Here is a 25,100-nt window from a genome sequence, read left to right on the forward strand (position 1 = left end):
CGAATAAAATTATATTATTTCCTTGAAATGGTTGGGTTCCGATGAGAATGAGAGTTAAGATGAGAAGTGTTAGAATAAATCTTCACCCTTAGATGCACATTACGATGAGATGCACCTGATCAATCACCGTATCATGCATGATTCATATGTGGGTTTGAGATTAAAGGTGATCAATGGTTCAGATCCCTTCTTATGCTTCTCACCTTAACTTTCCTTCTCATACGATCATTCGCCTTCCTTGAAATTGTTATAGATAAGCATGAGAGTCAATTCTATTTCTTTTAAATCCCCTTGATAATTATGGGTTGGGTTTCGGTGAGAAGAGAAATTATGGTGAGAAACGTAATAAGAGTCTCCATGTTGGATTAATCATAATTTAATGTCAATACTAATGAGGTGTACCCGAGATGCACCAGATCACTCCCTTCTAAAACGCAGTTCATGGGTGAACATGAGATTAAAAGTGATCAAGGATACAAATCCCTTCTCATGCTTCTCACTATAACTTTCCTTCTCATATGATTATTCGCCTGATAACTATTGAGATTAGCGGGCTGTTTGTTTTGCTCTAAATGATGCCATTCAGAGCAATCTCTGAATCGCTCGGAGCATTGGTAGTGTCTAGCAATTTTCTTGAAGCCCCTGAATAATTCCAAGATCCTCTTAATCACTCTGTGACTAGTTTAAAGGTAACCATTCAGAGTAAGCTATTTTCCAAGTCTACCCCTCTATAGATGCTACCGGTTTCTTGTGTTTCGTTTCTCTTGTCAACAAGATTATAGGTATATGATTCCTTACTCATTTCGTTTCCTAAAATCTCCAATCTGTATCAGACGTTCAGAGTTTTCTATTCAAAAAGGGAGATTTTTACAATATTTGTTCTTCATCTGCACATTTATATGTTATTTAGAAAATTTACGTTTCCCATCTCTCTTTGCTCATCTCTCATCTTTTTGTTCTACAACTGAACAAAAACCACGCATGCTTATGGTGAGATTTGGTCCGATCTTCTTGTTCTCCTCGTCAAGATAAACAATGGATGCTAAAATCGAAACATAAATAAAAGGCATATGCATCTAACTGCAAGTTAGAAGAAAACATAATGGACAGATTGCAAACATTAAGATCGAAAATGCATACACCAAGATTGCATAGAACAAAACCATAAGCAAAAGTTTTTGTTCGAGATTCTATCTGAAGGTTTATTTTTGTTCAAGAGTTTTTGTCTGAGCACATCGAGTACAACAGGTGCATCCTATGTCAAGTCAAGTTGATGTTGGTGCCCGATGGTGCTTGGTTGATGTAATGGAAACTGCTGAATTTATACGAGAAAAAGAAAAGGTAGACTTCTTTGTTTTATTATATGTTGTGTTTGTATTTTATATTTACAAGATAATGATAATGGTTGGATTCCTGTGAGAATGAAAATTAAAATGAGAAATGTAAGAAGAGGTCCCTACCCTTAAACACAAATTAGGATGAGCTGCACCGAGATGCACCAGATCAATCCCCGTATCAAGTGCGATTCATGAATGAGTTTGAGATTAAAAGTGATCAAGGTTCCAGATCCATTCTTACGTTTCTCACCTTAAGTCTCTTTCTTATACGATCCTTCGCCATAATGATAATACATGGTATTTAATTGTATTGGAATTCGATTGTCATGTTTTTATTTATTCTAGAACTTGAACAAGTAATGTTATGGTTGCATGCATTAATATGAAATGTTGTTTTAAACTAGTATAATTGAGTATGTAGCTATATTTATAAGGTAATTTTTATTCAGGTATTTACCAAACAACTATATTTTATTCAAAACTAAATCATACAGAGAATTAAAATGGTAATTTGTTGTCATTTAGAACATTTACTAAACAACTATATTTTATTCTACATATATTATACAAAACCTCTTAAGTATTTTAACTCACTAGAAGAGTTTTCGTGCAATGCAGCGAGACACATCTCAATTTTTGTTCTATTTTATTATTTGTCTCTGTTGATGTTATAATACGATTTTATATGGTTTTAAGAAAACAATAATGATGTTATTTTTGAATAAAATATAAATTTGAAAATTTCATAAAAATTTAAATATATATATATATCAATGTTAATATCAAATCAACTATTTAAAAGTTTTTATTTTTTATGTAATTTCTTTAATTTATTTTTTTATTATAATTTAATTTAAGTTTAATAATGAAATAATTTATTTTTGATTTAATAATATAACATTTTATAAATATAATAATTAAATATTTTTTAGAACTCAATGATTATCATAATTATATTTTAGATTTTTTATATTTAAAATGAGATGTTTATCCTGTATTTGATTATGTTTATCTGCAGTTAGTTACACGAATTCAAATATAGAGCTTTAATAAGTTGTACTTATGCATAATTTACTTGTAATCTTGAGTTTTAAGTAATATACATTAATAAACAGTACTTTACATATAAAAAAATAGTTTTTAAGAGTTTTTATCAAATGCTTTATAATATAATATAGATTAATCATTCAGTATCAAACAATTCAGTAATTATCAAACGGATGTTAGGGTTTTTAATATTATTTTGAGAAGCAAATGATAATGATGTGATTGGTTCCCGGGTATGAGCGTATGTTGGACTGGACCACATCGGATCCCTACGCCCAAAGAGAGACGAAGTCCGCCCACCCCCACCACGTACCCTACGCTACCCCCCACCCCTACTCCCAAACCCCAAATTTCTGTATATTGAACTCAAGAATGATATTTCATCCGGGTAGCGTTTTCTTTGGATTGTGCCTCGATCTGAATTTTCTCATCACCATCGCTCTTCTCTCACTGGTTAGTTCCTTCTCTCTCTATTTGATATTATCAATTCGAATCTTCTCTTCACTTGATGCATGCGTTCGTCTTGTTAGAAAACAGGATTCACGGCTAATTTTAGGGTTTTGAAAGTGATAGCGGTAAAATTCATCTGTGTTGTTTCATCCTGTCTCTGTATGCAATTGTATTTTTATGCTTAATTGAAGTTTAGTTGTGTTCGATGGTAGATTCTAACTACCCCATTGCTTTAGCCTACTAACACACTAACTTCTTTTCCAGTGTTTTTTGATTTCTTTAATTGAGTTGGTGATCGAGGTTTGTTGTAGTTCAAATCGACTTTTTCCTCTGTTTCAAGGAAGATATTATTCTCGGTACTTTGACTTTGAGGATCATCAGGGCTACTTTGGAACTTCAACATTGATTTGAATTCGGAAAAAGGATTTCTAGTGTTGATGGTATAATTCAAACAAATTAACAAACAATACATATAGATTGTTGTTGTGCTAAGGCTGTGTTCACGAGTTTAAATAACGGGGAGAAAGGGAATGATTCGGAATGAAACATATAGAACCTAAAAGAAAGTTTCATGTTCTCGATGAGAAAGAGAGGAACCTAAGGGAAAGTCTTGGTTAATTTTCTCGACAAAATCTTCCTTCCAATCGAGGTAAGATTTGGAGAGAAAGAAACCTAAACGCTTTATTACTGTTTTTGGCGCCAACTTCATCCTTTTTTTATCGATATAACTACCATTTATTTTCTCTCATAACTTCTTTCATGACAAAAAGGATTTAGAAAGGATATTATTGTAAAATTGTTAGCTTTCTTTCTCTTTGTCTTCTACTTGAGAAGACTAAAAGTAATGCAATCATAGCAATTTCGTTTCCTTTTTTCAACTTGAGAACATGAGAGAAAATTGCTAGACTTTCTTTTTCTTTCTTTTCTCTTCAACTCGAGAACATAACGAGCTTGTACAACTTGATACATAATAGGTTTGGACACAACTATCAATGCGTATTACTCATCTTCGGGGAATGGAAGGAGTGCAGATTAAGTTGAAGTTCCTTGATTCTTATGCAAAAGGTCTATTTAGAGCTAAATTTTACCGTCTTCGTTTTGGATTTTGGAATTAAGTGGATCTTTGTGTTGATTGCTGTATCTTACTGAGCTGATCCTTTTGCTTTCCCTTAGTGCCTCATTCTAATGCCCATGTTTTGGAGAAGATGTGTTGTTTGCTCGTGGAGTCAATTGTGCTCCACTTAGTTGTGTAATGTCCATGGCTGAACCCGGAGGAAGATGATAAGTACCATGGTATTTTTCTTCCTAGACAAAAAGGTGGGAGTTTAGAGTTCGTACCTGATTTTACTATAAGATGTTAAAGTAGATCCAAGCTTAGACTTGGGATGGTTTTTGTATGATTGTATCAACAATGAAACATGAAATTGAAGATTTTCATTGAGACTAGTCGGATTCTTAGGTCTCATCTGTTTTGACCAGTTAAGAATTTCATCGTCTAACTCCAACATAGGGTGCAACAATGAATGAAGTTGTGGTTATGGGACTCATGTATTTGATATGATGAAAAATGCGGATGGGACATTACCAAAGGTGTTGGCGCAAGGCGTATGAGGGTTCAAAGGACCTAGGTGCAAGGCAAGAATCACAACTCATCAATGTGAGGTGCATGAACTAAAAGATTGAAAATATATATTTGCACATCCACAAACGTACATATGAGCAATACACATCCACTAATAACATGGAAATATATGGAACATAGTAGCCATGGAATTCAAGAATAAATGTCCTTATGTTCAAGCACATTTAGTTATAACAAAAGAAGTGCCATGGATTCATGAAACTAACGCAACACCCAACGCATAAGACAAGTCCAAGAAGAAGCTAAAATTCGATATGATTCCTGTATATTGCCTCTAAAATTGCCCATTTCATCTTGAAGATTACAATCTTACATCTATCAAAACCTACTCCATGGTTATTATTAGGATCCTCCTTTAAATTCTTGATCCTCTTCCTCCACTTCCTTATTCCTTATCCTCGTAAATTAGATGGATGGTAAGTGCCTTGGATCCCAATTCATTCTTTCTTCTCAACATATGGGTGACTTGAATATGGATGGTGGTTTAACTTGACCTCGACGGGTACAAAGTTCACCTTACTGGGCCGGGGATGGGTATTCCCCGTATAACCGGTGCTCGGGTCCGGGGATACACCATTTCTACCCGGTGAGGATGGGGACAGGGAGGGGGGTGGTATACCATACCCGACCTCGATATGTATATGTATATATATTACTTTTTATTTTTATTTTTCATACTTCCACTATTTTGCATAAGCATCAATTATGCACCTCTTCGGTCATTGATCTCTCACGATTCTCATAATATTTATTCTCATTCCGAGTAACACGGAAAACCTATTTTCTTGATCTTACTCGATTATGTTTATAAGAGTGTGGGTAAGAAGCCTAGTTTGAATTTTAAAATAAAAAAGTTGCACCCTGATCATATGTAACAATAATTTTTAAACTGCCTAAATTTGTTTGAGTTAGAATTAACATCTCTGATAATTACATCTTTTTGAAAATAAGATGTGTAATTTGGGGATTACTAATTTGAAGCATGCTCAACTACTTATATACTTCGGTAAATACGTTAGTTGCAATTTAAAACGTAACTCATCAACCTATTTGAGTTTTTACGTACAATGAAGTTTGTTAGAGACGTGCTTAATATATTTAATTGAACATGTCTTTGTCGGGGATGGACTTGGGATAGGCCCGGGATGAGCCTATATTCCAAAGGGAAGGGGGTTCGATGCCCATCTCTGGCAGGGACGGGGATAGGGTAGGAGAAACGGGGATGGGGACAGGGACGGCAAAACCTTCCACATCCATTGACTTGAAGTTAATTGTGACCCAGTGCAGTGATGGATCACTCTGGCACTGAGAAAAAATGACTTGTACTATGTATCTTTGTCCAATATTGTGTATAAATTATCATTGCAAAATCTAAAAAGTGCATATATAGTGATCAGTTTGTAAAGTGAACAAAAATTCTAGAAACATTAATGCCCCTCATATGGTATTCCAGTTGCTCTTTGATAGAGCTGCTTTCAATATTTTTCTCGCATATTCTTCTTGTGTTGTGAGATGTCCTTGGTGTTGAGATAGATTTAGCATTTGGATAAAAGCTTGGCTAACAGCTATTATGATGTGGGAGTTGTATTTTTACAGAATATATCATAACATGTAAATGTAAGATCGACTTGAGTTGTATGTTCAGAGAAAACTAAGTATAAGATGAGCAATTTTCTCTCTCTTAAATAACTCAACAGCCATAACTAGGGGTGCTCACGGCCCGGGTTGATCGGTTTGGAGCCGTTTTAGTAACCCAACCCAATGTTGGCGGTTTGAAAATTTTCAACCCAACCCAACCCAAACAAAAGTTCAACCCAACCCAANTTTGTTACCCTCATTGAAAAGAAAGATTATTTGTTACACTAAATGGGAACTATTCTTAGCATTTTGATATATATATATATATATATATATATATAGAGAGAGAGAGAGAGAGAGAGAGAGAGTCGGGTTCATACGAAAATGGTACCTATTTAAGAGAATAATTATACGCCAACCATTTCATTAAACAAAACTTTCTTAAAGGGCATATGTAATTTGTTGTATACAGATTATATATAGAAATTCATTTTATAAAGATTATATAATAAATTTAATTAACGTATTTATTCATGACTTTTTTTTTATAATTTTCGTGATTTAAGCATGATTAATTTTCGTGATTTAGTAGAAAAGGAATGTATGTTATCTACAACATTACTTGTGATATATGCAAATTATGAATTACGTTTTTAAGTACATTTATCTTATACATTTTTAATGTGTTTTTTGCTACTCTTCACATTTGATTTTGTTTTCATTATTTTTTCTTTTTCAATGTTAGTTTGAATTATTCGTTTGAAAATTTAAATCACATATGATTGGAAACATGTTTTGAAAAAATAATTAATTATGAATCACATGTGATTTTGACGAAAATTGTAATTTTTAAAATTCTTGTTTTAAATAAAAAATTGAATTTTTTAAATGAAAATTAAATACGCTTATTTTAAATGCATAAATTTGAAACATTTTTTAAATAAAAAAATTAAATCATATTAAAATCATAAATAAGGTAAAAGTAGAATTTTAAATAAATAACTAAATTAGTTTTATACCCTTTATTTAATTTATTTTTATAATTAATTATTTAATGAAATGATTGACACAAAATTATTCTCCTATTCTTCTAAATAGATATTATTCTTGTATGAATCTAACTCTCTCTCTCTCTCTCTCTCTCTCTATATATATATATATATATATATACATATAGAGGGAGGTTAAGGGGAAAATCACGAAAAAAATGAAAAACTGAGAAACACCCTTCTAAACAATATGCACATGTGCATATAAGTAACTGAAGTTGTTTTTTGGTTTTTATGCACATGTTTGCATACCGAACAAATTGGCCCCTAGATGAACAGTTACCAAGGTGTTACTCAATTTTTCATTTTTTTGCGGTTTTCCCTCAAACCTAACCCTATATATATATATATATATATATATATATATATATATATAACAAGATTATTTAAAACTTTTAGAAGGGAAACAATGAACATACCATGCTGCCATACATGCTTAGTTGCATTGCTCGGGCAGAAAAGTTGTTTATGTTGCCACTGGGATGTTCAAGATGTTGGAAAGACTTAATATGGCGTTGGGGCCAACTCATTAGACCAGCATGGTCTCCACTTGGGGATCTCACAGGGTTATCATCGCCATGTGATATTAATGAAGATGTCCTCCTCTGAAGGGTTCTACTGCCTTCAAATCCAGCAACATCAAACATAATCACCCTTGCCCTTGACTCAACTGTGTAGGAGGATGCATGATAAGAAAAGCTTGCGCCTTATCAACAACCCAAAACATTAACGAGATTAGCCTTCATGTTGTTTTAATAGTTAAAAAATAAGCATGTATTATAACAATACATGCCGAGGGAACTCAAAACAAAAACGTTATAGCTAATAAGTTAGAAATCTCATTTCTATTATTACGAGATAAAGAAGAATTCTTCCACAACTGTCAAACAAACAGAATCTTAAGTATGTATCATTTTGAATACTTCACTCACCAAAGTGTGTACAAGCAGTGTGTGAAGAAAACTAAATGGACTCGAAAGAAAAGAAGTTAATTGTTGCAAAGGCAGAAGAAACAGGATTTTCATCCAATACCCAAAAACCGATTCAATTTGGTTCAGTTCCGTTGGTTCCATGGTTCAGGGTTACACCCCTATAGGTGCCCGCCATGTTTTAATCATTTTCCTCCTCCATTTAACCTTTGTCATTATATTTATAGTGTTGAGATTATTTGCACTTGAATACAAAGAAAAGTTTAGAATCTTGTATACCTTATTTTGTCCAGTACGCCTATGTTCATGTATTATTAATTCAACCAAAAAATCTGTTGAGTTGTCTCAACAAAAGACACGAGTTGGAATTTTGGGACAATATTGAATGATTATTGACTGCATCAAACTCTTAGACATGTTAAAATCTCCAAGCAAGTTTTTTACAAGTTTTCAGATGCTCCCATACTACCAGAATCCCGTCTTTTTTATAGCGGAGGCACCCTCTGAGGTAATTATTATGTGATTATTTGATGTGATTACGTGAATATTTGACTAATTGTTATAATTAATCATCTGGATACATGCTTACATGAGATTAATGTGTAGTGTGTGTATGTTATCATGCATGCAATAGTAATAGAATATGCATGAAGTATTGTATGCATAAAAGGAAAGTATGCATGGGAATTCTGAAATTTGTGTGAATGCATGTGTTTATATGCTTTTTTTTTATTAACTTGGATATCCAACCCGCTATGCGAGCAGACTAATCCCAGGGCGACCACGTGCTTTGCAGATAGCCCGGAGTCACCGCATTTGAACCTCCGTGGCTACAAGGGAACTTTTATTCCTCCTAGGATTTGAAACTGGGACCTCCGGGTACTTTTGACCTTTGGAGCCAAGCTCAAACCAATCAGGCACCACCCTTGTGGTTTATATGCATATTTTATATACATGCATAAAGGTCTTTGCATGATTAACCACCTTCCCATTTATGGAAAGGTATATAAAGTGAGTGTTAGGGAGAAAGGAGGTTTCTTGCCTTTCTTAGAAAGCAATTGAGAGAGAGAGAATTTATGTGGGTTTTCTTTGCTAACTGAAGTAAGAATCAAGTTGATCCATATTTGCTAATTTCATCCTCAAAATCTGAATCTACAAAGGTGAGTGTTTATTCAAAAATAGCCTTTGCATATGATTACTGATTTATAGCCTTGAGATGTTAATGTATTGAAGATACTGCATCTATTCTTGATAATCTTCATTGACCGTATGGAACATTTCACCGGATTTGTATATTATGGAATTTGTGTCCGGACACAGTTTGTTCAGTGAGGGCAAGTACGATCATTGTGTTGAACGATGAGAAATTAAACCCGGACTCTTGTTGTCCGATAAGAGTATATCCGGTCGAGTTAAGAATCTTTCTGATGTCCGGAGAGAGTGCGCGTCCGGATATGATGATTTTTTAATAGTTAAGGATCGTCCGGGTATGAGTGTCCGGCTAAGTGTTGTCCGAACATGTGTTGTCCGGATAGACTTGTCCGGATGTGAGTTAACTTAATATGGTTATTGATGAACTTGAGTGTTGATAAATGGGATATTTCACAATTTCTGTTTAATCTGTTATATTGTGAAGAGGGGTATTTTATATCTTTTAAAGTAGAAAAGATATTAAATGTTTCTTCCGTACGCGGTGACATAAGTCTGTTCTGGTTTGAAACTATATTTTGGAAAATGTTCCTTCCAGACGTGGTGACGTAAGTCTGTTCTGGTTTGAAACTATATTTTGGGAAATGTTTCTTCCAAACATGGTGACGTAAGTCTGTTCGGGTTTGAAACTATATTTTGGGAAATGTTTCTTCCAGACATGGTGACGTAAGTCTGTTCTGGAATAAAACTTTGTTTTAAGAAGTAGTTCCCCCAGACGTGGTGACATTTGTCTGTTCTAGCTTGGAACTGGGTATGGGGTACTTCCAGACGTGGTGACGTAAGTCTGTTCTGGTAAGGAACCCTGTTTTAGAGAAGAAATAAGGGTGGAATATCAAAGAGAGGTGTACCTATGGATATAAGGTTGGCAATTGCAGGTGTGGGTATTATTATAACTCATGTTATTATCACTATCAGATACAATATATAGTGACCAGTTTGTAAAGTGAACAAAAATTCTAGAAACATTAATGCCCCTCATATTGTATTCCGGTAGCTCTTTGATAGAGTTGCTTTCAATATTTTTCTCGCATATTCTTCTTGTGTTGTGAGATGTCCTTGGTGTTGAGATAGATTTAGCATTTGGATAAAAGCTTGGCTAACAGCTATTATGATGTGGGAGTTGTATTTTTACAGAATATATCATAACATGTAAATGTAAAATCAACTTGAGTTGTACGTTCAGAGAAAACTAAGTATAAGATGAGCAATTTTCTCTCTATTAAATAACTCAACAGCCATAACACAACTCATAGGCCCTTATTGGAGCTCTGTCTCAGCATATCCCAATTTTGTAAAGAGTTGGTTTAGTAGTAACTGTGCAAGAGTTTAGTGATGTTTGTATTTGTATCTCCACCTCTCATTCTAACATGTACCATTGTTCTTGTCTTGATAAGTGCATCTTGACCAGCCTTTTCTTTTTTCTCTTTCCATTCTATCTTTATGGGGGATAAGTGGTTCTTTTGGAGTATCAATTTTGTTTCTTCTAATCCAGCATTTGCTGGTTGCAATCTTGTAAGAACTTTGTAATTTTGTTTCCCTTCTCTGAAGTTAGACAACTTGTCACTTTTTATAGATTTTCACTTCCATTTTATGAAGACAACATCGGGCTGTTTGCTTGCAGCGACTTCAGTTTTGTGATTTTCCTGGGTTAGTGCACATATTATGTTACATTGTTTGGATTAGAGGAACTAAAATCTAACATCTTATACAAATTTTATGTGGGGACAATTGTTATGCTTAGCATTTTGTTACTGACTTAGGCCATGTTTGTTAGAAGCTTAATCGGACTTGCAACTTATTCGGTCAGCTATGCATGACTGTTTGGTAGTGGCTTATTCAGTGAGCTTCTAAAGGGGTGCTTTATGCAGAAAGCCAAGCTTTTTTCCAAACCAGCCCGCTTCAATTAAAAAACTGTCTCTGAAAAAACCCTCCCAAACAAAAACCATCCCAAACTATCTATGAAAAAACCCTCCCAAACCAAACAGCCCCTTACTGTTGGTGGCTTTATTTGTTTATGTTATTGTTGTGATGTGCATTTGGCATAACTGATCCACTTCTGTATTTCTCATGTGCCTACCCAGACTATATGACAGTTTATATCTACAGGTTGAATTGTTTGTGAATCTGCTTTTCATGACTGGGATGACAGAAAGCAATTAGAATTTGATTTGCTTTATCTCTGTTTAGAAACTGGCTTATCGTTTCATAATCAATGGCTCGTAAAGGAAACCAACAGAAGAATGGTTTGGACAGAAGCACAGCAAACGACAAAAAAGGAGGTATCCAATCAGGGTCGGCAACACCTAATAGAAAAGGAAAGGGGAGTGTAGGCAACATGAAGGATGTGAAAAGGGAAGAACTTTCAAGTGATACTCAACCAAGCATATCTGTGACCGAGTCCCTTCACAAACAAGATCATGTTAAAGATGAGAAGAAAAGAACAAGCAAATCTGGAAAACAAATTAAAGTAGAGATTCAAGGTACAACCAGGACATCTGCTGTAGAGCAAGCAGAACCACGTGACAGTACTTCTGAAGATTCCAGTGCTAACATGTCARCAAYTGGAAGTTCTTGTTTGGAAGAAGAGAAGTGGGCKTCAGCTAGTGGTAGTTCTGGATCAAAGAACCGAAAAACTAGTTCTGGCCACTCTTTAAATGGATTCGATCGGGATGGTCTACGTGAAAGTGTAGAGCTTCCAGAAGCCTTGGGTGTTAGGTATTTGAAGACKTTTGTGTTGYCTGTCTCACAGGTCTCAACTGAATGGTTGGAYAGACACAAGCCTTTGATTGATATTTTAGTAACCAAGATAATAATCTCTCGTGATTATGTTAGAATGAAAATCAAGCATGCTTACCCGATTATCTTGAGGTGGCTTACACATTTCAYCAACATATTGCTTATCCTTTCAATGGTTTGGTTGGATTGCACTCTTAGAGGTATAGATTCTGTTATACGCATGGGGACAACATCATTTTTCACAGTTATTTGGTGCAGCATCTTTTCGGTGGTTGCAATGATTGGAATGCTCAAATTTGTCACTATTGGGGTAAGCCTACTTTATCCTTTTGCAGCTTCTCTATATGCAACTTATCTTCGTTCCGAAGTATTATTTTTTTTAATATAGTTTGTTTGAATCATCTGATATTTCAAATGTATACAAGACATTTGAAGTCTTTTACAGATTCTTTGCTTGTAAGGTGTCTTTGTATTTGTGTTTTAAGAGTTTGTTTCAATAATAGCTTATTTAGACCAAAAGCTGGATTTCTTACCATGTACTTTACTATTTCTTTTGGTGGTGGCTTCTCGTACAGCCACATGAGCAAATCTATGTAGTAACGACACCAATATGCTGGCATTGTGACTAGGCATGTCTTAAAAAGTTCAGATATCAAGATGACCAGGGCATGAACATTGAATATATTATACATACACACTCACACACAAGAGTTTCATTTATATGTTATTGTTATCACCATTATGCTCAAACTTTATTCTATCTTAATAGAAAATAATGAACATGTACAATAGATATTGGTCACCTAACGGTGTGAGTATTAGAGTTATTAAATATGCATGAATTTTAGAAGGATTACTTAGAGCGACTAAGTGCTAGGTTGCTATTAGAAAAGAATCATCAAAATATGTCCTTCAAAAACTACCTATGTGTATGTACTAAGCCCATACTTTGTTGATAAATTTGGATTTTACCTTCTACTTATGCATTTAAACTTTTAAAGCCTTTGTTTCTATTTTAGAAAATTAACGATTTCAAGGATTGGGATATGTCAGTGCCATGCCATGATGTTTTAAATTACAAGGAGATAATAAGAACTCTTTATACATATCTGCCATGCTAGACACTTATCAGTACATGCGAGACATGTAAGAGAGCCATGTTAGACACATATCACAGCTGTGTTCTACTCGTATACGGCCGTGCCAGACACTCCAATGTATAATGACGGTCCTTGTTACATTGGAGATACTTCTATTCAAAGATTATTTTAAAAAAAGTTATAACTTCTCTAGCTTTTGGGTGAGGAGGAAAAATGTATTATTCTCTCTTATTTTCTCAGGTTTGCACATGTATTCTGGATCCTGTATTAATTGACTTTTATGGTTTTTGTAGGCTATAGTTGCTTTGGTGGCACTTTTTGTAGGGTTCACCATTGGTCTTCTGTTGCTTGCTGTTTCTGGAATTGTTTTTTTGTGGTTGTATGGAAGCTTTTGGACAACTTTAATTGTTGTCCTGTTTGGTGGTGAGCCTTTTGACACTTGAATTAACATGTATAACAATGTTTTTGTGCGGAATCTTTTTATGTTTTTGGTATTGATGTCATCAATTCTGTAATATGCAGGGGTGGCATTCACGTTTAGCCATGAGCGTGTTGCACTGTTTATTATGACTGTGTACTCTGTATATTGTGCATGGACACTGGTTGGCTGGCTTGGTATTATCTTGGTTTTGAATCTATCATTTTTCTCAAGTGATGCTCTTATTTTCTTCTTGAGGAATAGCATGAATGAGCAAAGGAGATCCAACAGCGGCCCTGAACAAACAGCTGGCATGCAAAGTGGACCAAGTGTCTTCAACAGCGACGAAGCGCATGCTTCACACACTGATGGTGGGACCAATCCACAAGCTGACCGTAGCCCAGGGGTACCTTCAACCAGTGGGTCTGATTCTGGCTTAACATCTGAAGATGAAGTTGTTCGATTGTTAAACTCAACAGATTACTATTCAGCATTGGGTTTGTCTAGATTCCAAGAAATAGATCTGTCTATTCTCAAGCGCGAATACAGAAAAAAGGTTCATATAAAAACATTACTGTCCTTGGTTACACATTTATTTCAGAGATGGGTGGAAGCCTACTAGACAATGGTGATACTATAGGTTACGCCATTGCGACCCAATGTCATTTATAGGCTACTTTCCTTTTAGCTGTGTATCTTATAGACAAACGAATGGACTTGATGATTTATTTACTCTCTTTCTATCTCTTGATTTTGATGTCAGGCAATGATGGTCCATCCTGATAAAAACATGGGTAATGAAAAGGCCGCAGAAGCTTTTAAGAAACTTCAAAACGCATACGAGGTGCCTTTTCTTGTTTCCAACTTCTCTCACAATGTAATTTCATCTTGATGCATGCCTTTTTGTGTTCCTATTTTTTAGTGTCTTGACTATAGTTCAAATCTTTATTTTACTCAAGGTTTTGCTAGATAGTTCTAAGCAAAAAGCATATGATGATGAATTGAGAAGGGAGGATCTTCTGAATTATTTCCGTAGGTTTCAAAATGCTTCTCCAAAGGTTTGATTATCTATTCTTTTTCACTTTTTTGTGGTTTGTTTCATCTGACCTTCATTCCAGCCTGTTACCACATTTTATATATTTGTAGACCCTTGTAGTAGGTGAGGAAGTGTACCTTGCATGCAGCTTTGTTATTGATGAAAAAGAAGATTTTTGTATATAAGACATTTTATTGACCCCCCTGTGTTAATAGGCATGGAAGTGTACCTTGCATGCAGTGTATTCAAGCTTTTGTCAGACATCTAGAATTCTGGTGCTTAGATGGAGCATTGAAATCTGTGCTTTCGCTCATAATTATTCAATTGCCAGAATCTCCTGATGCTTGACTCTATATTTCTATGTTTGTGTTGTTTAACACATAGATCCTGATTTTTTCTTTTTTCCCCCAAGAAAAGAGTTGATTATCACATCATGAATATTGTGCACAATTCCTGTGTTGTCAAATACTTGTCCTATTTTGAGTTTGAACCTTATTTGAATTTAAGCAAATATGGGGAAAAATCAATAATGACATCATACTCTTCAAGAATTACCGCAGTTGGTTGAAAGAAGGGTGTAAGAATGTAAAAGAAGTTATATATGTATATATATATGTATTTAATATTTGAATTTGGAAAAAGCCAAGTTGAAGTTCGAAGTTGAAGTATACTACTATTACTTTACTAGAAGATGGAAACGAGTTAACATTGACGCATGAACGGATTCATTGCCATTAAAGTTTATGGTAGCACCTAGCAAAGCAATACAAGTTTGTGGTTCAAAGTGATGAAAACTTGTTTTTGTTGGCAGTATAGATCTTAAAAGAATAAATCAAAACCCAAGAAGTAAAAGTAAGAGATTCTGAGATCAAGGGGGTGGAGAATAACTTTAAGGTTGGTGATATTGAGGCATTTTTGTTCTTGTTTTTGTGGAAAGCAGTTCTGCTAGTAGTTTAACTTTAAGGTCTAAGTAAAGGAAAATCCGACATTAACACAGGTACGAAACTCAGCTTAAAATTAATCCTAGAAAATATTTCAGTCATTTGCTGGAATCATATAGGAAAATTATGGTATTATGTACAATTCACCATATCAAGTACACAAGAAGACAGAAGTCATTGAATATTATAGATTTCCTGTACTTCACAAAAATATTTTATATGTTCAAGTATAAGTTGTAGACGTGCATATGGCACGTGTCGTAAGCCACTTGTTACCTTGTTGGCTCTTACCCAGGAATCTTCTTGCTTGTTTAGCACATAATCCGTTACATACCAAAGACAATTGAATGATCTACTTTCTAGTGCATTAAGCCTCCTGAAACCACTTTGGCTGATCAGCTTTCGAACAAATCATGTTGTATCTTTTGTTTCTTAGTCTACTTATAATCACTAGACAAGGATGTTTGGGTCGGCACTTTGTCCTTGTTGAGCTCAGTCATCCAACCTTAAAAGAGAACCATATATAAAGATGCTACACAACTCAAGAAAGCAGAATGAGAGAAGAGTTTATGTTTTCTTGATCACAACTCTTGATTCTTGAACATAAAAAAATGAAGAGGTCTTCCCTTCATTAAGAGGGGGGGGGGTCTAATCCTATTAGGATGTAGACTAATGAACTTTTTAGATTCTACTACATGAGTCCTATGATCCCACATCACGGATCTTCCACATAATACAAGAGACCCTGGTACATCACAGAGAACACTACTATCCTACAACATTGTGGGGATTTGGATTGATATCTTTTTAAAACAGAAAATGTTGCAGTTTTTTTTACACAAAAGTAAATTTTGAGACGATTATAAATTTTCCTGCCATTGCAAGTGCAGGAAGAATGGAGGAGAAAGTAAGGAAAAGCTCCTAAATCAACATATCAGTATAACTATGTTAGACAACTATGGTCAACATTAACAATATAAACTAAATAGGCAAGTCATCGCTTTTCACTTTTCACTAGTGTCATTGCCACATCTGAATCCATTCTCTTCTAAACATGTTACAATAATTGTGTAAAGGCTTACAATTCCCTGTGTTAAAGTTCATGGTTTGGGAGGAAAATTGACCAGTATTATTCGAGACAATACTGTCTTATGGTGTACAAGGTCAGAATTGTAGCTAGGACAAAGAAAGTATGCAGTGGGTTAGCTCCATCATACTAGACTTCATTATTTTAACTGATTGATCTTCCAAGTATATTTTTTAGCCTCCTATTCATATTCTGCAAATTCTCTTCTACCCAATGTTTGTCACAGGCAGAAGATGCAAATGTGTTGATTTGGACATTTAGCTCTCACTCTTGTTAAAATGTTATGTGGTATAAATGCTATTGCAATCCTCCTCATCCGCATGTATTTGTATGTCTTTTCTTTTTCTTTATGTGATGTAAAATTTGGAGGTGCATGAAACTCTTTGCATTTCTATGATGTTTTGGTTGTGATGCTTTTCTCCAAGTATACTATGCCATTGAGTGGCTGCTTTAAGCTGCATTTTACTAAACCCAAGATAGTTTATTGAACATATTTGAAAATTATGTTGCAGAATAAACGGTCTGGGTTATTTGGACGCACGGAGTTTCATGTGGATGATCCTTTGGGAGAGTCTAGGCGAATTGCATGCCAAAAGTGTAGCAGTTTTCACATGTGGTTTTACACCAAAAAGACAAAATCTAAAGCCAGATGGTGCCAGGTATCATCATCACTTAAGTATTTAGTTATAATCCATTCAACCAATCATCTACCTTATTTGGTTTTTTTAACTTTGAAGGAGTGTAAAGACTTCCATCCGGCGAAAGATGGAGACGGGTGGGTTGAACAATCATCCCAACCGCTCCTTTTTGGGATATTTCAGAAGGTATGTGAAGTGAGCACATCATAGATAGGTGGCATGTGGTGGGTGTTGAGTGATTATTTTCTTATGTTTTTGCAGGTAGATGCTCCTCGTGCTTATGTTTGTGAAGATAGCAAGATATACGATGCGACGGAATGGTGTATCTGCCAAGTAAGCATTTTTCTGTTTCTTTTCATCTCAAAACAGTCGGCTAGAAATGTATGTTTCGTTGATTATGGGGTGTTGTGTGTGTTAGGGAATGAGGTGTCCTGCAAACACTCACAAACCAAGCTTCCATGTGAACACAAGTGTAATGTCAACAAAGCACAGTAATGGAAAGGGAGGAAGCAGCTCTTCAACCCATAGAGGAGGTGGTGGTGGGATGCCAAATATGGATGAGAACATGACAGAAGAGGAATTCATGGAGTGGTTACAGAATGCTGTTCAAGCCGGTACGTTTGACAATTTTGCAGCCAATGGTTCAGATATGCCGACATGGCCCGGAAATAAAACCAGTAATGCTAATGCCAATGGCAATGCCAATGGCAATGGTAATGGTAATGGTAATGGTAATGGTAATGGAAGTAGCAGCAAAAGAAAGAAGAAAGGTAAGAAATATTAATTTGAGTGGTTGGTCGGTTGGTAATGTAGTTGTTAATGGGAAGAGCACAAAACCCAAAGGTTAAATAGCTTTGTCAACGTTTGCCAACTGAGATGACAACTACTTATATACTACTACTACTAGTACTACTTGAAAATTTTATTTAATGAGGGGTAATATTGTCATTTTAATATACTTGTCTTGCTGTGTACTAGTCGAATCAAACGTAAGACAGACTAGTAGCCAATGTTCTACAAAGAGTTTACACAAAACGTTATCTGGAATTGAGGTGGTAACGTATAAAACGACTGTTAATTTGAATGTTGTAATTTGGTATTCAACACCAGAATTAGTTGGGTCGGTCGAACGAAAAACATCATCATATTGTTGAGACATGTCTTACATCCTCGTTTCTGGTCCGTGGCATTTTAAAATGTTGTGTTTCTCATCAACCAAATGACCACACCGATTCTGAAATTTCTAACACCATTTGAGAAAGTCCAAACTCTCTAAAGCTCAGTTTTCGGTTGTCCCTATTAATCCTTGGTTACAACCATATACATCTCACAAATTCCGACCAAGGTCTAAACCTTGTTTATTCCTTGGTTACACTCCCACATAATTCACTCATTTCACGACATGTTAAGTTTATTGAGAATGTATTCCCTTTTCAAACTGCAGGTTATTCCCTTCTCGTCATCTCCTCTCTCTTACCTTGACATGGAAATTTTTACATCGGAAGGAGGACGGGACGGGGGTCTATTTTCATACGGAAGCGGCATGACATTATCCGCCCCAAATCTGATCCCGATTAATTTTTTGTTAAGTATATGTATATAGTGTGTATAAATATATATATATATATATATGTATATATATATATATATATATATATATGTATGTATGTAAATATTTAGTATTAAATGATAAATATATTTAATTTTCAATAATGGTAATTACAATAACAGAAAAATGAACCAGAAATCCTCCCTCTCTCAACGCACTAATGCAAGAGCCAATAGAAACCTAGGAAAAATATTCTCGTTTTACCTCCCTCCTATTTAAAGGTAAAACTTTCTATAGAACTTTAAAAAATATGTATTTTTTTGAATAACATAAAATAAGAAGTGTTCCCTTTTTTACAAACAAATATATCTAGAAAAAATGTAGCATATTTATTTAAGAAATATTTTACTCTAGAATAATTAATTTGCATGCAACTTAACAATAAAAAGTCAAAAAAAATTAAATGTTTGTTTAAATCATAGCAATGAAAAATGATAATTACTAATAATAATTTGAAATAGGTTTTTATTTTTATTTTAATTAAGTCATCAAAATGATGTAACATCTACATCACCTCATTAAAGCCACACAAACAAAAAAATCAAGATGTTTATCTTCTATTTGATTATGTTTATCCGCAGTTAGTTACACGAATTCAAACATAAAATTTTAATAAGTTGTATTTATACATAATTTACTTGTAATCTTGAATTTTATATATGCATCAATATACAATACTTCATGCATAAAAAAAATTGTTTTTAAGAATTTTTGTCAGAACCTATGTAATATAGTACAGGTTAGAGATGGCCAAATGGGCCCGGCCCGGCCCGTAACCGACGGAGGACCGGAACCGGGACCGGAGAGGGACCGGGACCAACGGTTATGATCCGGTTAGGGTTTTTGACGTTTTTTGGGACCGGGACCGGTTAAGACCGGGACCGGTTATGTAACCGGTTATAGGCCCGGCCCGGCCCCGGCCCGGTCAACGAAAGTCAACGAAACGTATATATATAATAAACCGTATTTTTATTGTGTATTTTTAAACATATTTACAACAAAACGTATTTATAGTAAAATGTATTTATAATAAAACATATTCAAAATATCATATTACAAACATATTAATAACATATTAAAAATTTATTAATAACCAAAAATTTAAAAAAAATTCATTTTTTTTTTTTTGAATAGGCCCGGTCGGGACCGGTTATGGGACCGGGACCGGTTGGAACAACCGGTTACTAATAACCTTGACCGGTTACAAGGAAAATCACCGGGACTGGGACCGGTTACCGCCGGTTTTTGTCGCAATTAGGCCCGGTAGGGACCGGTTAAGGCCCGGCCCGGGACCGAATTTTGGCCACCTCTAGTACAGGTCCAGGATAACGAAAATGTGGGCCGACAATACATTTAGCTCGACATTTCAAAAGAAAAAGATAGAACCCTTTTTGGCCCATAAACTTGAACAAATCATCTCATAAATTCCAGTTCGTTTCATTATCTTTGGAGCAAGAAGGTTTCTTGAGACCTTGTGCTCAATCCCAATGGAGTCCCTGGTTCTATCATGCTCCTCTTCGTCTTCTTCAATTGGTGGATTTCTAGAGAAAACCCACAACTTTAGAAATGGGTTTTCTTCATCTTTCCCATTTTCTTCACAGATTTTGCCTTTTAGCGTCAGAAAATCACTAGTTATGGCCGCCAAGAAGACTAATCATTCCAACAAGAAGAAAGAAGATAGACATAGCTTTGTAGCCAAACCAGATGAAACCACTGGTCTTTTCCCTGAATCAGTTTTGCTTAGAGAGGTATTATATTTATAGCCCCCTTTTCTGCTTCTTCAATTTCTCTTGTGTTCCAGGTTTTTTTGCTGTTAGTTTTGCTATTTTTCTTGCAATTCTATGTGCTGTTTTAGATGGGATTTTGCTGAATTGCAGTAATTTTGATTGAATGATTGTTCTTGAGGATCTGTTGGTAGTCTGTAGAAATGTGTGTGTTTTAGAGATAGATATGGTTCAACCAAGAATGACCATTTTGAGAAATTGAGAGTTCACATGAACCATTTTAGTGTTTTTAGCTGATAACTTGAAGCTCGATTAGTTGAAATACTTGTAAGGTTACTACTCCTGTGTTCGAGTCAATTAGTAGAGTTCACATGAACCATTCAATTATGGGACTTTCTTGCAAAACAAAAGAGTGTTGGGCCACTGTAATCATCTTTTATTGGTATGTACAAGAACAACAAGATGAATGTACAAAAGAATAACTGAATACAAGTGCAAGAGTGAACCAAGATAATAGGGTTGTATGATGTAGTTTGATCTATTTGGGATTGACATAAGACCTTGGTTGCTCCCATGTGGTCACTGGTTCGAGTCTCCTCAGGGCCATTGGAGATTAGGTGAGGTGATTGCAAGCTATCCCAATTAAGCCGGTAGTTGTTGCCTAAAACTTTTAATTTCCAATGTCGAACCTAGTTTTTCAATGCCAACTTAAAATTTGATTCATTGATAGAGCCCGTCATCTGGGTTAGTTCTGTTTGGTTATACAAAAACGCCATTTGACAATATGGTGTTGATTTATCGGATTATCTTTGATTACTGGTTTTAGTTTGTTTTTAACATGATATGAGCTAAGTGTTTCAATTAGACCAACGCAAGTCGCAAGCCAACCCAACCTGGATGGTTTGAGTTGGATTGAGTTACACTTTCAAATGGGTTGAGTTTTTCAAAAGGGCAGTCATTGGGTTGGGTTGTTCAAACGCCTTCAAACCACCAATCCAGCCCCTACTTGGGGATGGGGTTAACATGATCATATGCCCGTTTGATAACAAAATCTTCTTTGAGAATACATGATTTCTTTTTCCCGAATGTAATGTATGTTTTCTTTGTATGATGCATTTGTACACCTAATCAATAGAACCGTTCTCTTGGGTACGCCGCAATAGAATGTTCCTTGCATCCCGCTATCTTCATGAGTAATAAATGCTTACATTCTTTCGGTTCTTTCTCTTTTTAATGTAATGTAATTGATCCATACATATCAAGATCGATATAATAAGTTTCATCCCTCTGGGTTCAATTTTTCTGGTATTAACTTATAGTTGATTTTGCATTGCAGAAAGTAGTTCAAGAAGACGGTAGACTTCTTCCGGAATTTGCAGATGCCGAAGAACGTAAGTCACAAAGATGGTTTGAATTCATATATTGACTTTCAGTTTCTCGTTTTACATGTTATTCTTTGCTACATGGCGACACGATGTGAATTTAGAAACTAATTTGTAATGTTTCTTTACTTGTAGAGGACCTCTATGAAGCTCTAAACCTTATGCTAGAAAGCGATTTGGATGCCGAACAAAGTATGATCCCTTCTCTTCTCTTTCCTTCTTAATCTTTATTACTAGTACTATATATATATATATATATATATATATAATATTATTATTATATCCCTCTTTTGTCTCGTGAAAATTGCAATATTTGAAGTTGAAGTTACTTGACGACCCATTGTTATCGTTACAATTTATTGATTCTATTGAATTTTGTTCACCATGAACGGCTACTTTAAACAGTTGTTCGATAGGTATATGTATTTATTACTCACGTATGTTCTCTACTTCTTTTTGACATAGTTATTGGTTTTTCTTTACGATTAGATGTATGCTCATCAAATTTGGAATTTAAAGCAGTTCATTTGACACTCAAAGTTATATCATCACAATTAATTCATAGTAGGGGAATGTCATTATGCAAGGATGCCCAACTCCTCAGAGCATCTCCAATAGATTCTTTATAATTTCTTCAAAATAGAGAACCAAAAGTCAAAATCTCTAAAAGAAATTGCATTCAGCGCCAACATATTCTCTATTTTAGAGATCTCAATATTAATTATATTATTAAAATATTCTATAATTTTATCATCCCGATACACTTTTTTAAAAAAATTGTATAAAATAATAATAATTCGATCTCATTGGTAGGAATGAACAAAAAAATCATTTCTTTCTCCTTCCATCAAGTAGGGGGCACTTAGTTCGCATAATGGAATTTGGTGGAATGGAATCCATCAAAGAAAATTTGACTTTGGAGGAATTGGAATGAAATTTGATGGAATTTAACCACGCGTTTGGTTGGTAGGAATTGGAATGTAATCTCTCTAAGGAATCGGAATCTCCATCTTTGTATGGGAGGAGGGTGGGGGTGGCAACTGTGACGATGACAGTAGTGGCCTTTGGTATAGGTGGTTAATGGTGGCCGCAGGGTTAGGGGCGGAGGTGGGGGTTGAAGCTACGAATACAACAGGCCATTGGTGGTGGGGCGAGGGTGGGGGTGGGGGGCGAGGGTGGTAGCTGTGACAATAGTAGAATGGTCGTGGTGGAGCAGGGGGTGGGCGGTGTTGGGTTAAATTGGATGCAAAGGAATACAATTCAATTCCTTCATCAAATTGTGGAATTTAAAGGAATTTAAAGGATTCCATCCATTTCAATATGTGAACCAAACGAAGGAATTGGAATTTGGTCAAGGGAATCGATCATTCCAATTTCTTTGAATTCCTTTGAATTCTGCGAACCAAACAACATCTTAGAGAATTCTTTTAACTTGGAGTTTTCTCTGGTTTTCTCTATGTTATAGAATAATATAGAGAATCTATTGGAGCAAAATAGAGAACAAAACCTTTATTTTCTTTAGTTTAGAGAATCTGACCTGCTAGGCTAAGGCTATGTTTGGCAAACTAGCTGACATGCTAGTTGTTGGATGATAAACTAGCTGTTAATTGGAAAAATATGCAAGGGCGTAATTTGGGAAAAAAATTGGAGCTTGTTGTAATGCTACTTGAAATAGCTTTCCAAAAAGAGGATTTTTTCAATAAACATGGACCATACGTATATTGTTATGTAGTATTTGTCGATCTCCCTTTGTCTTTGTCTCCCCCATCCATTTCCCGTTCAATTTGATAAATTTTCGAACTTATTTTAAAGAATATGTTGACGATCACTTCTAAATTGGGCGGGACGTCATTCTGGTGTAACCTTTTTTTTAACGTATCCATGAGAACTTTCATCTCAACCATTTTATGTTGAATCCAAATTCACTAACTTTAGCTTTGCTTACCGCATCCTTGACGTTGCGTTTTCTTGATTTTCTTTGTTCTTATCTTATCCTTGCAGATCGTCACTACGAAGTGGTCTATCTAATCCATGAGAACTTTGAAGAAGAAGTCGAGAATGTAAACCTTAAAGTTGAAGGTGACGTTGGCTACTCAAATTTCTATATTTAGCTACTTGTATATGAAAGCTGTCTGCATTTTTGACTTTTAAGAGTCAAAACACGTACTTCCTGCATCAAAACCGACACGGGATTTTCCCTTTTAATGACGCCTTTGTAATGGTTGCATTCTCTTATGCTTGCAGAGTTTTTAACGGAGAAAAAGGGGAGAGTTCATAGATTCAGCGACTGGGGTCTTCGAAGGCTAGCGTACAAGATACAAAAAGCGAAAAACGCACATTACATCTTGATGAACTTTGAGATTGAAGCGAAATGGATCAATGAATTCAAGAGCATGCTAGATAAAGACGAGAGAATCATACGACACCTTGTTATGAAACAGGATGAGGCTATCACGGAGGAATGCACCCCGCCACCAGAGTTCCACACGCTTCGTGCTGATATGAATGATAACAGTGATGAAGAAGACGAAGATGATGATGATACAGGAGGCATCATATATGTTGATGAGGATGAGGATGAGGATGAAGCAGCAAGTTTGAAGATTGGAGGAAGGAGAAAACTGGAAAAAGCGGAGAAAGTTGGTTGATGGTTGTTGTAAAAGGCGAAAGAATCACGTGAGAAGGAGAGTTAAAAGCGTAACAAGGGATCTTGAACCTTGATCCCCTTTAAACTCAAACCCACCCATGAATGACGCCTAATCCGATGCATCTCATCCTAATGGTGAAGATCTCTTCATACGTTTCTTAGCTTAATTCCCCAGCCATGTTGTAACATTGTTTTTATAAAAAAGTTTCATAATATTTGGATCAGAAATGGTAGCTCAACAAATATACCTGGAAAAGTAAGAGAGATGTTGGTATTCTGTTTGTGTTGTTGGTTGCTAATGCTATATATATATATATATATATATATATATATATATATATATACTAGTGGTGTACCCGTGCGATGCAGCGCGGGTAAATCACAATTCGAAAACAATAGTTTGACTTTGAATCATGAGTTTATGTGGTTATTTTACAAGTCAACTAATATATAAAGTTGAAGGTCAATTTTGTTTGTTAGCAAGATCAAATTAAAAGAAAATTGCATATATGTCGGATTTCTGAAACCATCTACTCATGAA

At 35.2% G+C, this 25,100-nt stretch overlaps 2 protein-coding genes across 7 annotated transcripts; both read left to right on the forward strand.

Annotated features, from left to right (window-relative positions):
- The first annotated feature begins 2,744 nt into the window (after positions 1 to 2,744).
- LOC112502850 lies at positions 2,745 to 18,151 on the forward strand. Of its 6 annotated transcripts, none has more exons than XM_025106860.1 (11): positions 2,745 to 2,837; positions 11,348 to 12,109; positions 12,236 to 12,287; positions 13,371 to 13,500; positions 13,600 to 14,051; positions 14,259 to 14,339; positions 14,455 to 14,553; positions 17,072 to 17,218; positions 17,297 to 17,383; positions 17,459 to 17,530; positions 17,616 to 18,151. In XM_025106860.1, exons 2-11 carry the CDS (start codon positions 11,454 to 11,456, stop codon positions 17,979 to 17,981), a joined length of 2,142 nt encoding a protein of 713 aa, XP_024962628.1. In that variant the 5' UTR covers positions 2,745 to 2,837; positions 11,348 to 11,453; the 3' UTR covers positions 17,982 to 18,151. The 6 variants fall into 6 exon arrangements, 5 of the variants coding, with proteins under 5 accessions (XP_024962628.1, XP_024962629.1, XP_024962625.1 ...); XM_025106861.1 differs by having other exon boundaries at positions 11,348 to 11,956; XR_003067778.1 differs by having other exon boundaries at positions 11,348 to 12,287; positions 17,307 to 17,383; positions 17,616 to 17,956.
- Positions 18,152 to 20,209: 2,058 nt separating this feature from the next.
- LOC112502854 (30S ribosomal protein S6) lies at positions 20,210 to 24,837 on the forward strand. The gene is made up of 5 exons (XM_025106865.1): positions 20,210 to 20,554; positions 21,867 to 21,921; positions 22,048 to 22,104; positions 23,914 to 23,991; positions 24,157 to 24,837. Exons 1-5 carry the CDS (start codon positions 20,294 to 20,296, stop codon positions 24,558 to 24,560), a joined length of 855 nt encoding a protein of 284 aa, XP_024962633.1. The 5' UTR covers positions 20,210 to 20,293; the 3' UTR covers positions 24,561 to 24,837.
- Positions 24,838 to 25,100: the final 263 nt, after the last annotated feature.

This window comes from Cynara cardunculus, unplaced genomic scaffold (assembly GCF_001531365.2).
Source record: "Cynara cardunculus var. scolymus isolate 2C unplaced genomic scaffold, CcrdV1 Un_Scaffold_2064, whole genome shotgun sequence".
NCBI lineage: Eukaryota > Viridiplantae > Streptophyta > Magnoliopsida > Asterales > Asteraceae > Cynara > Cynara cardunculus.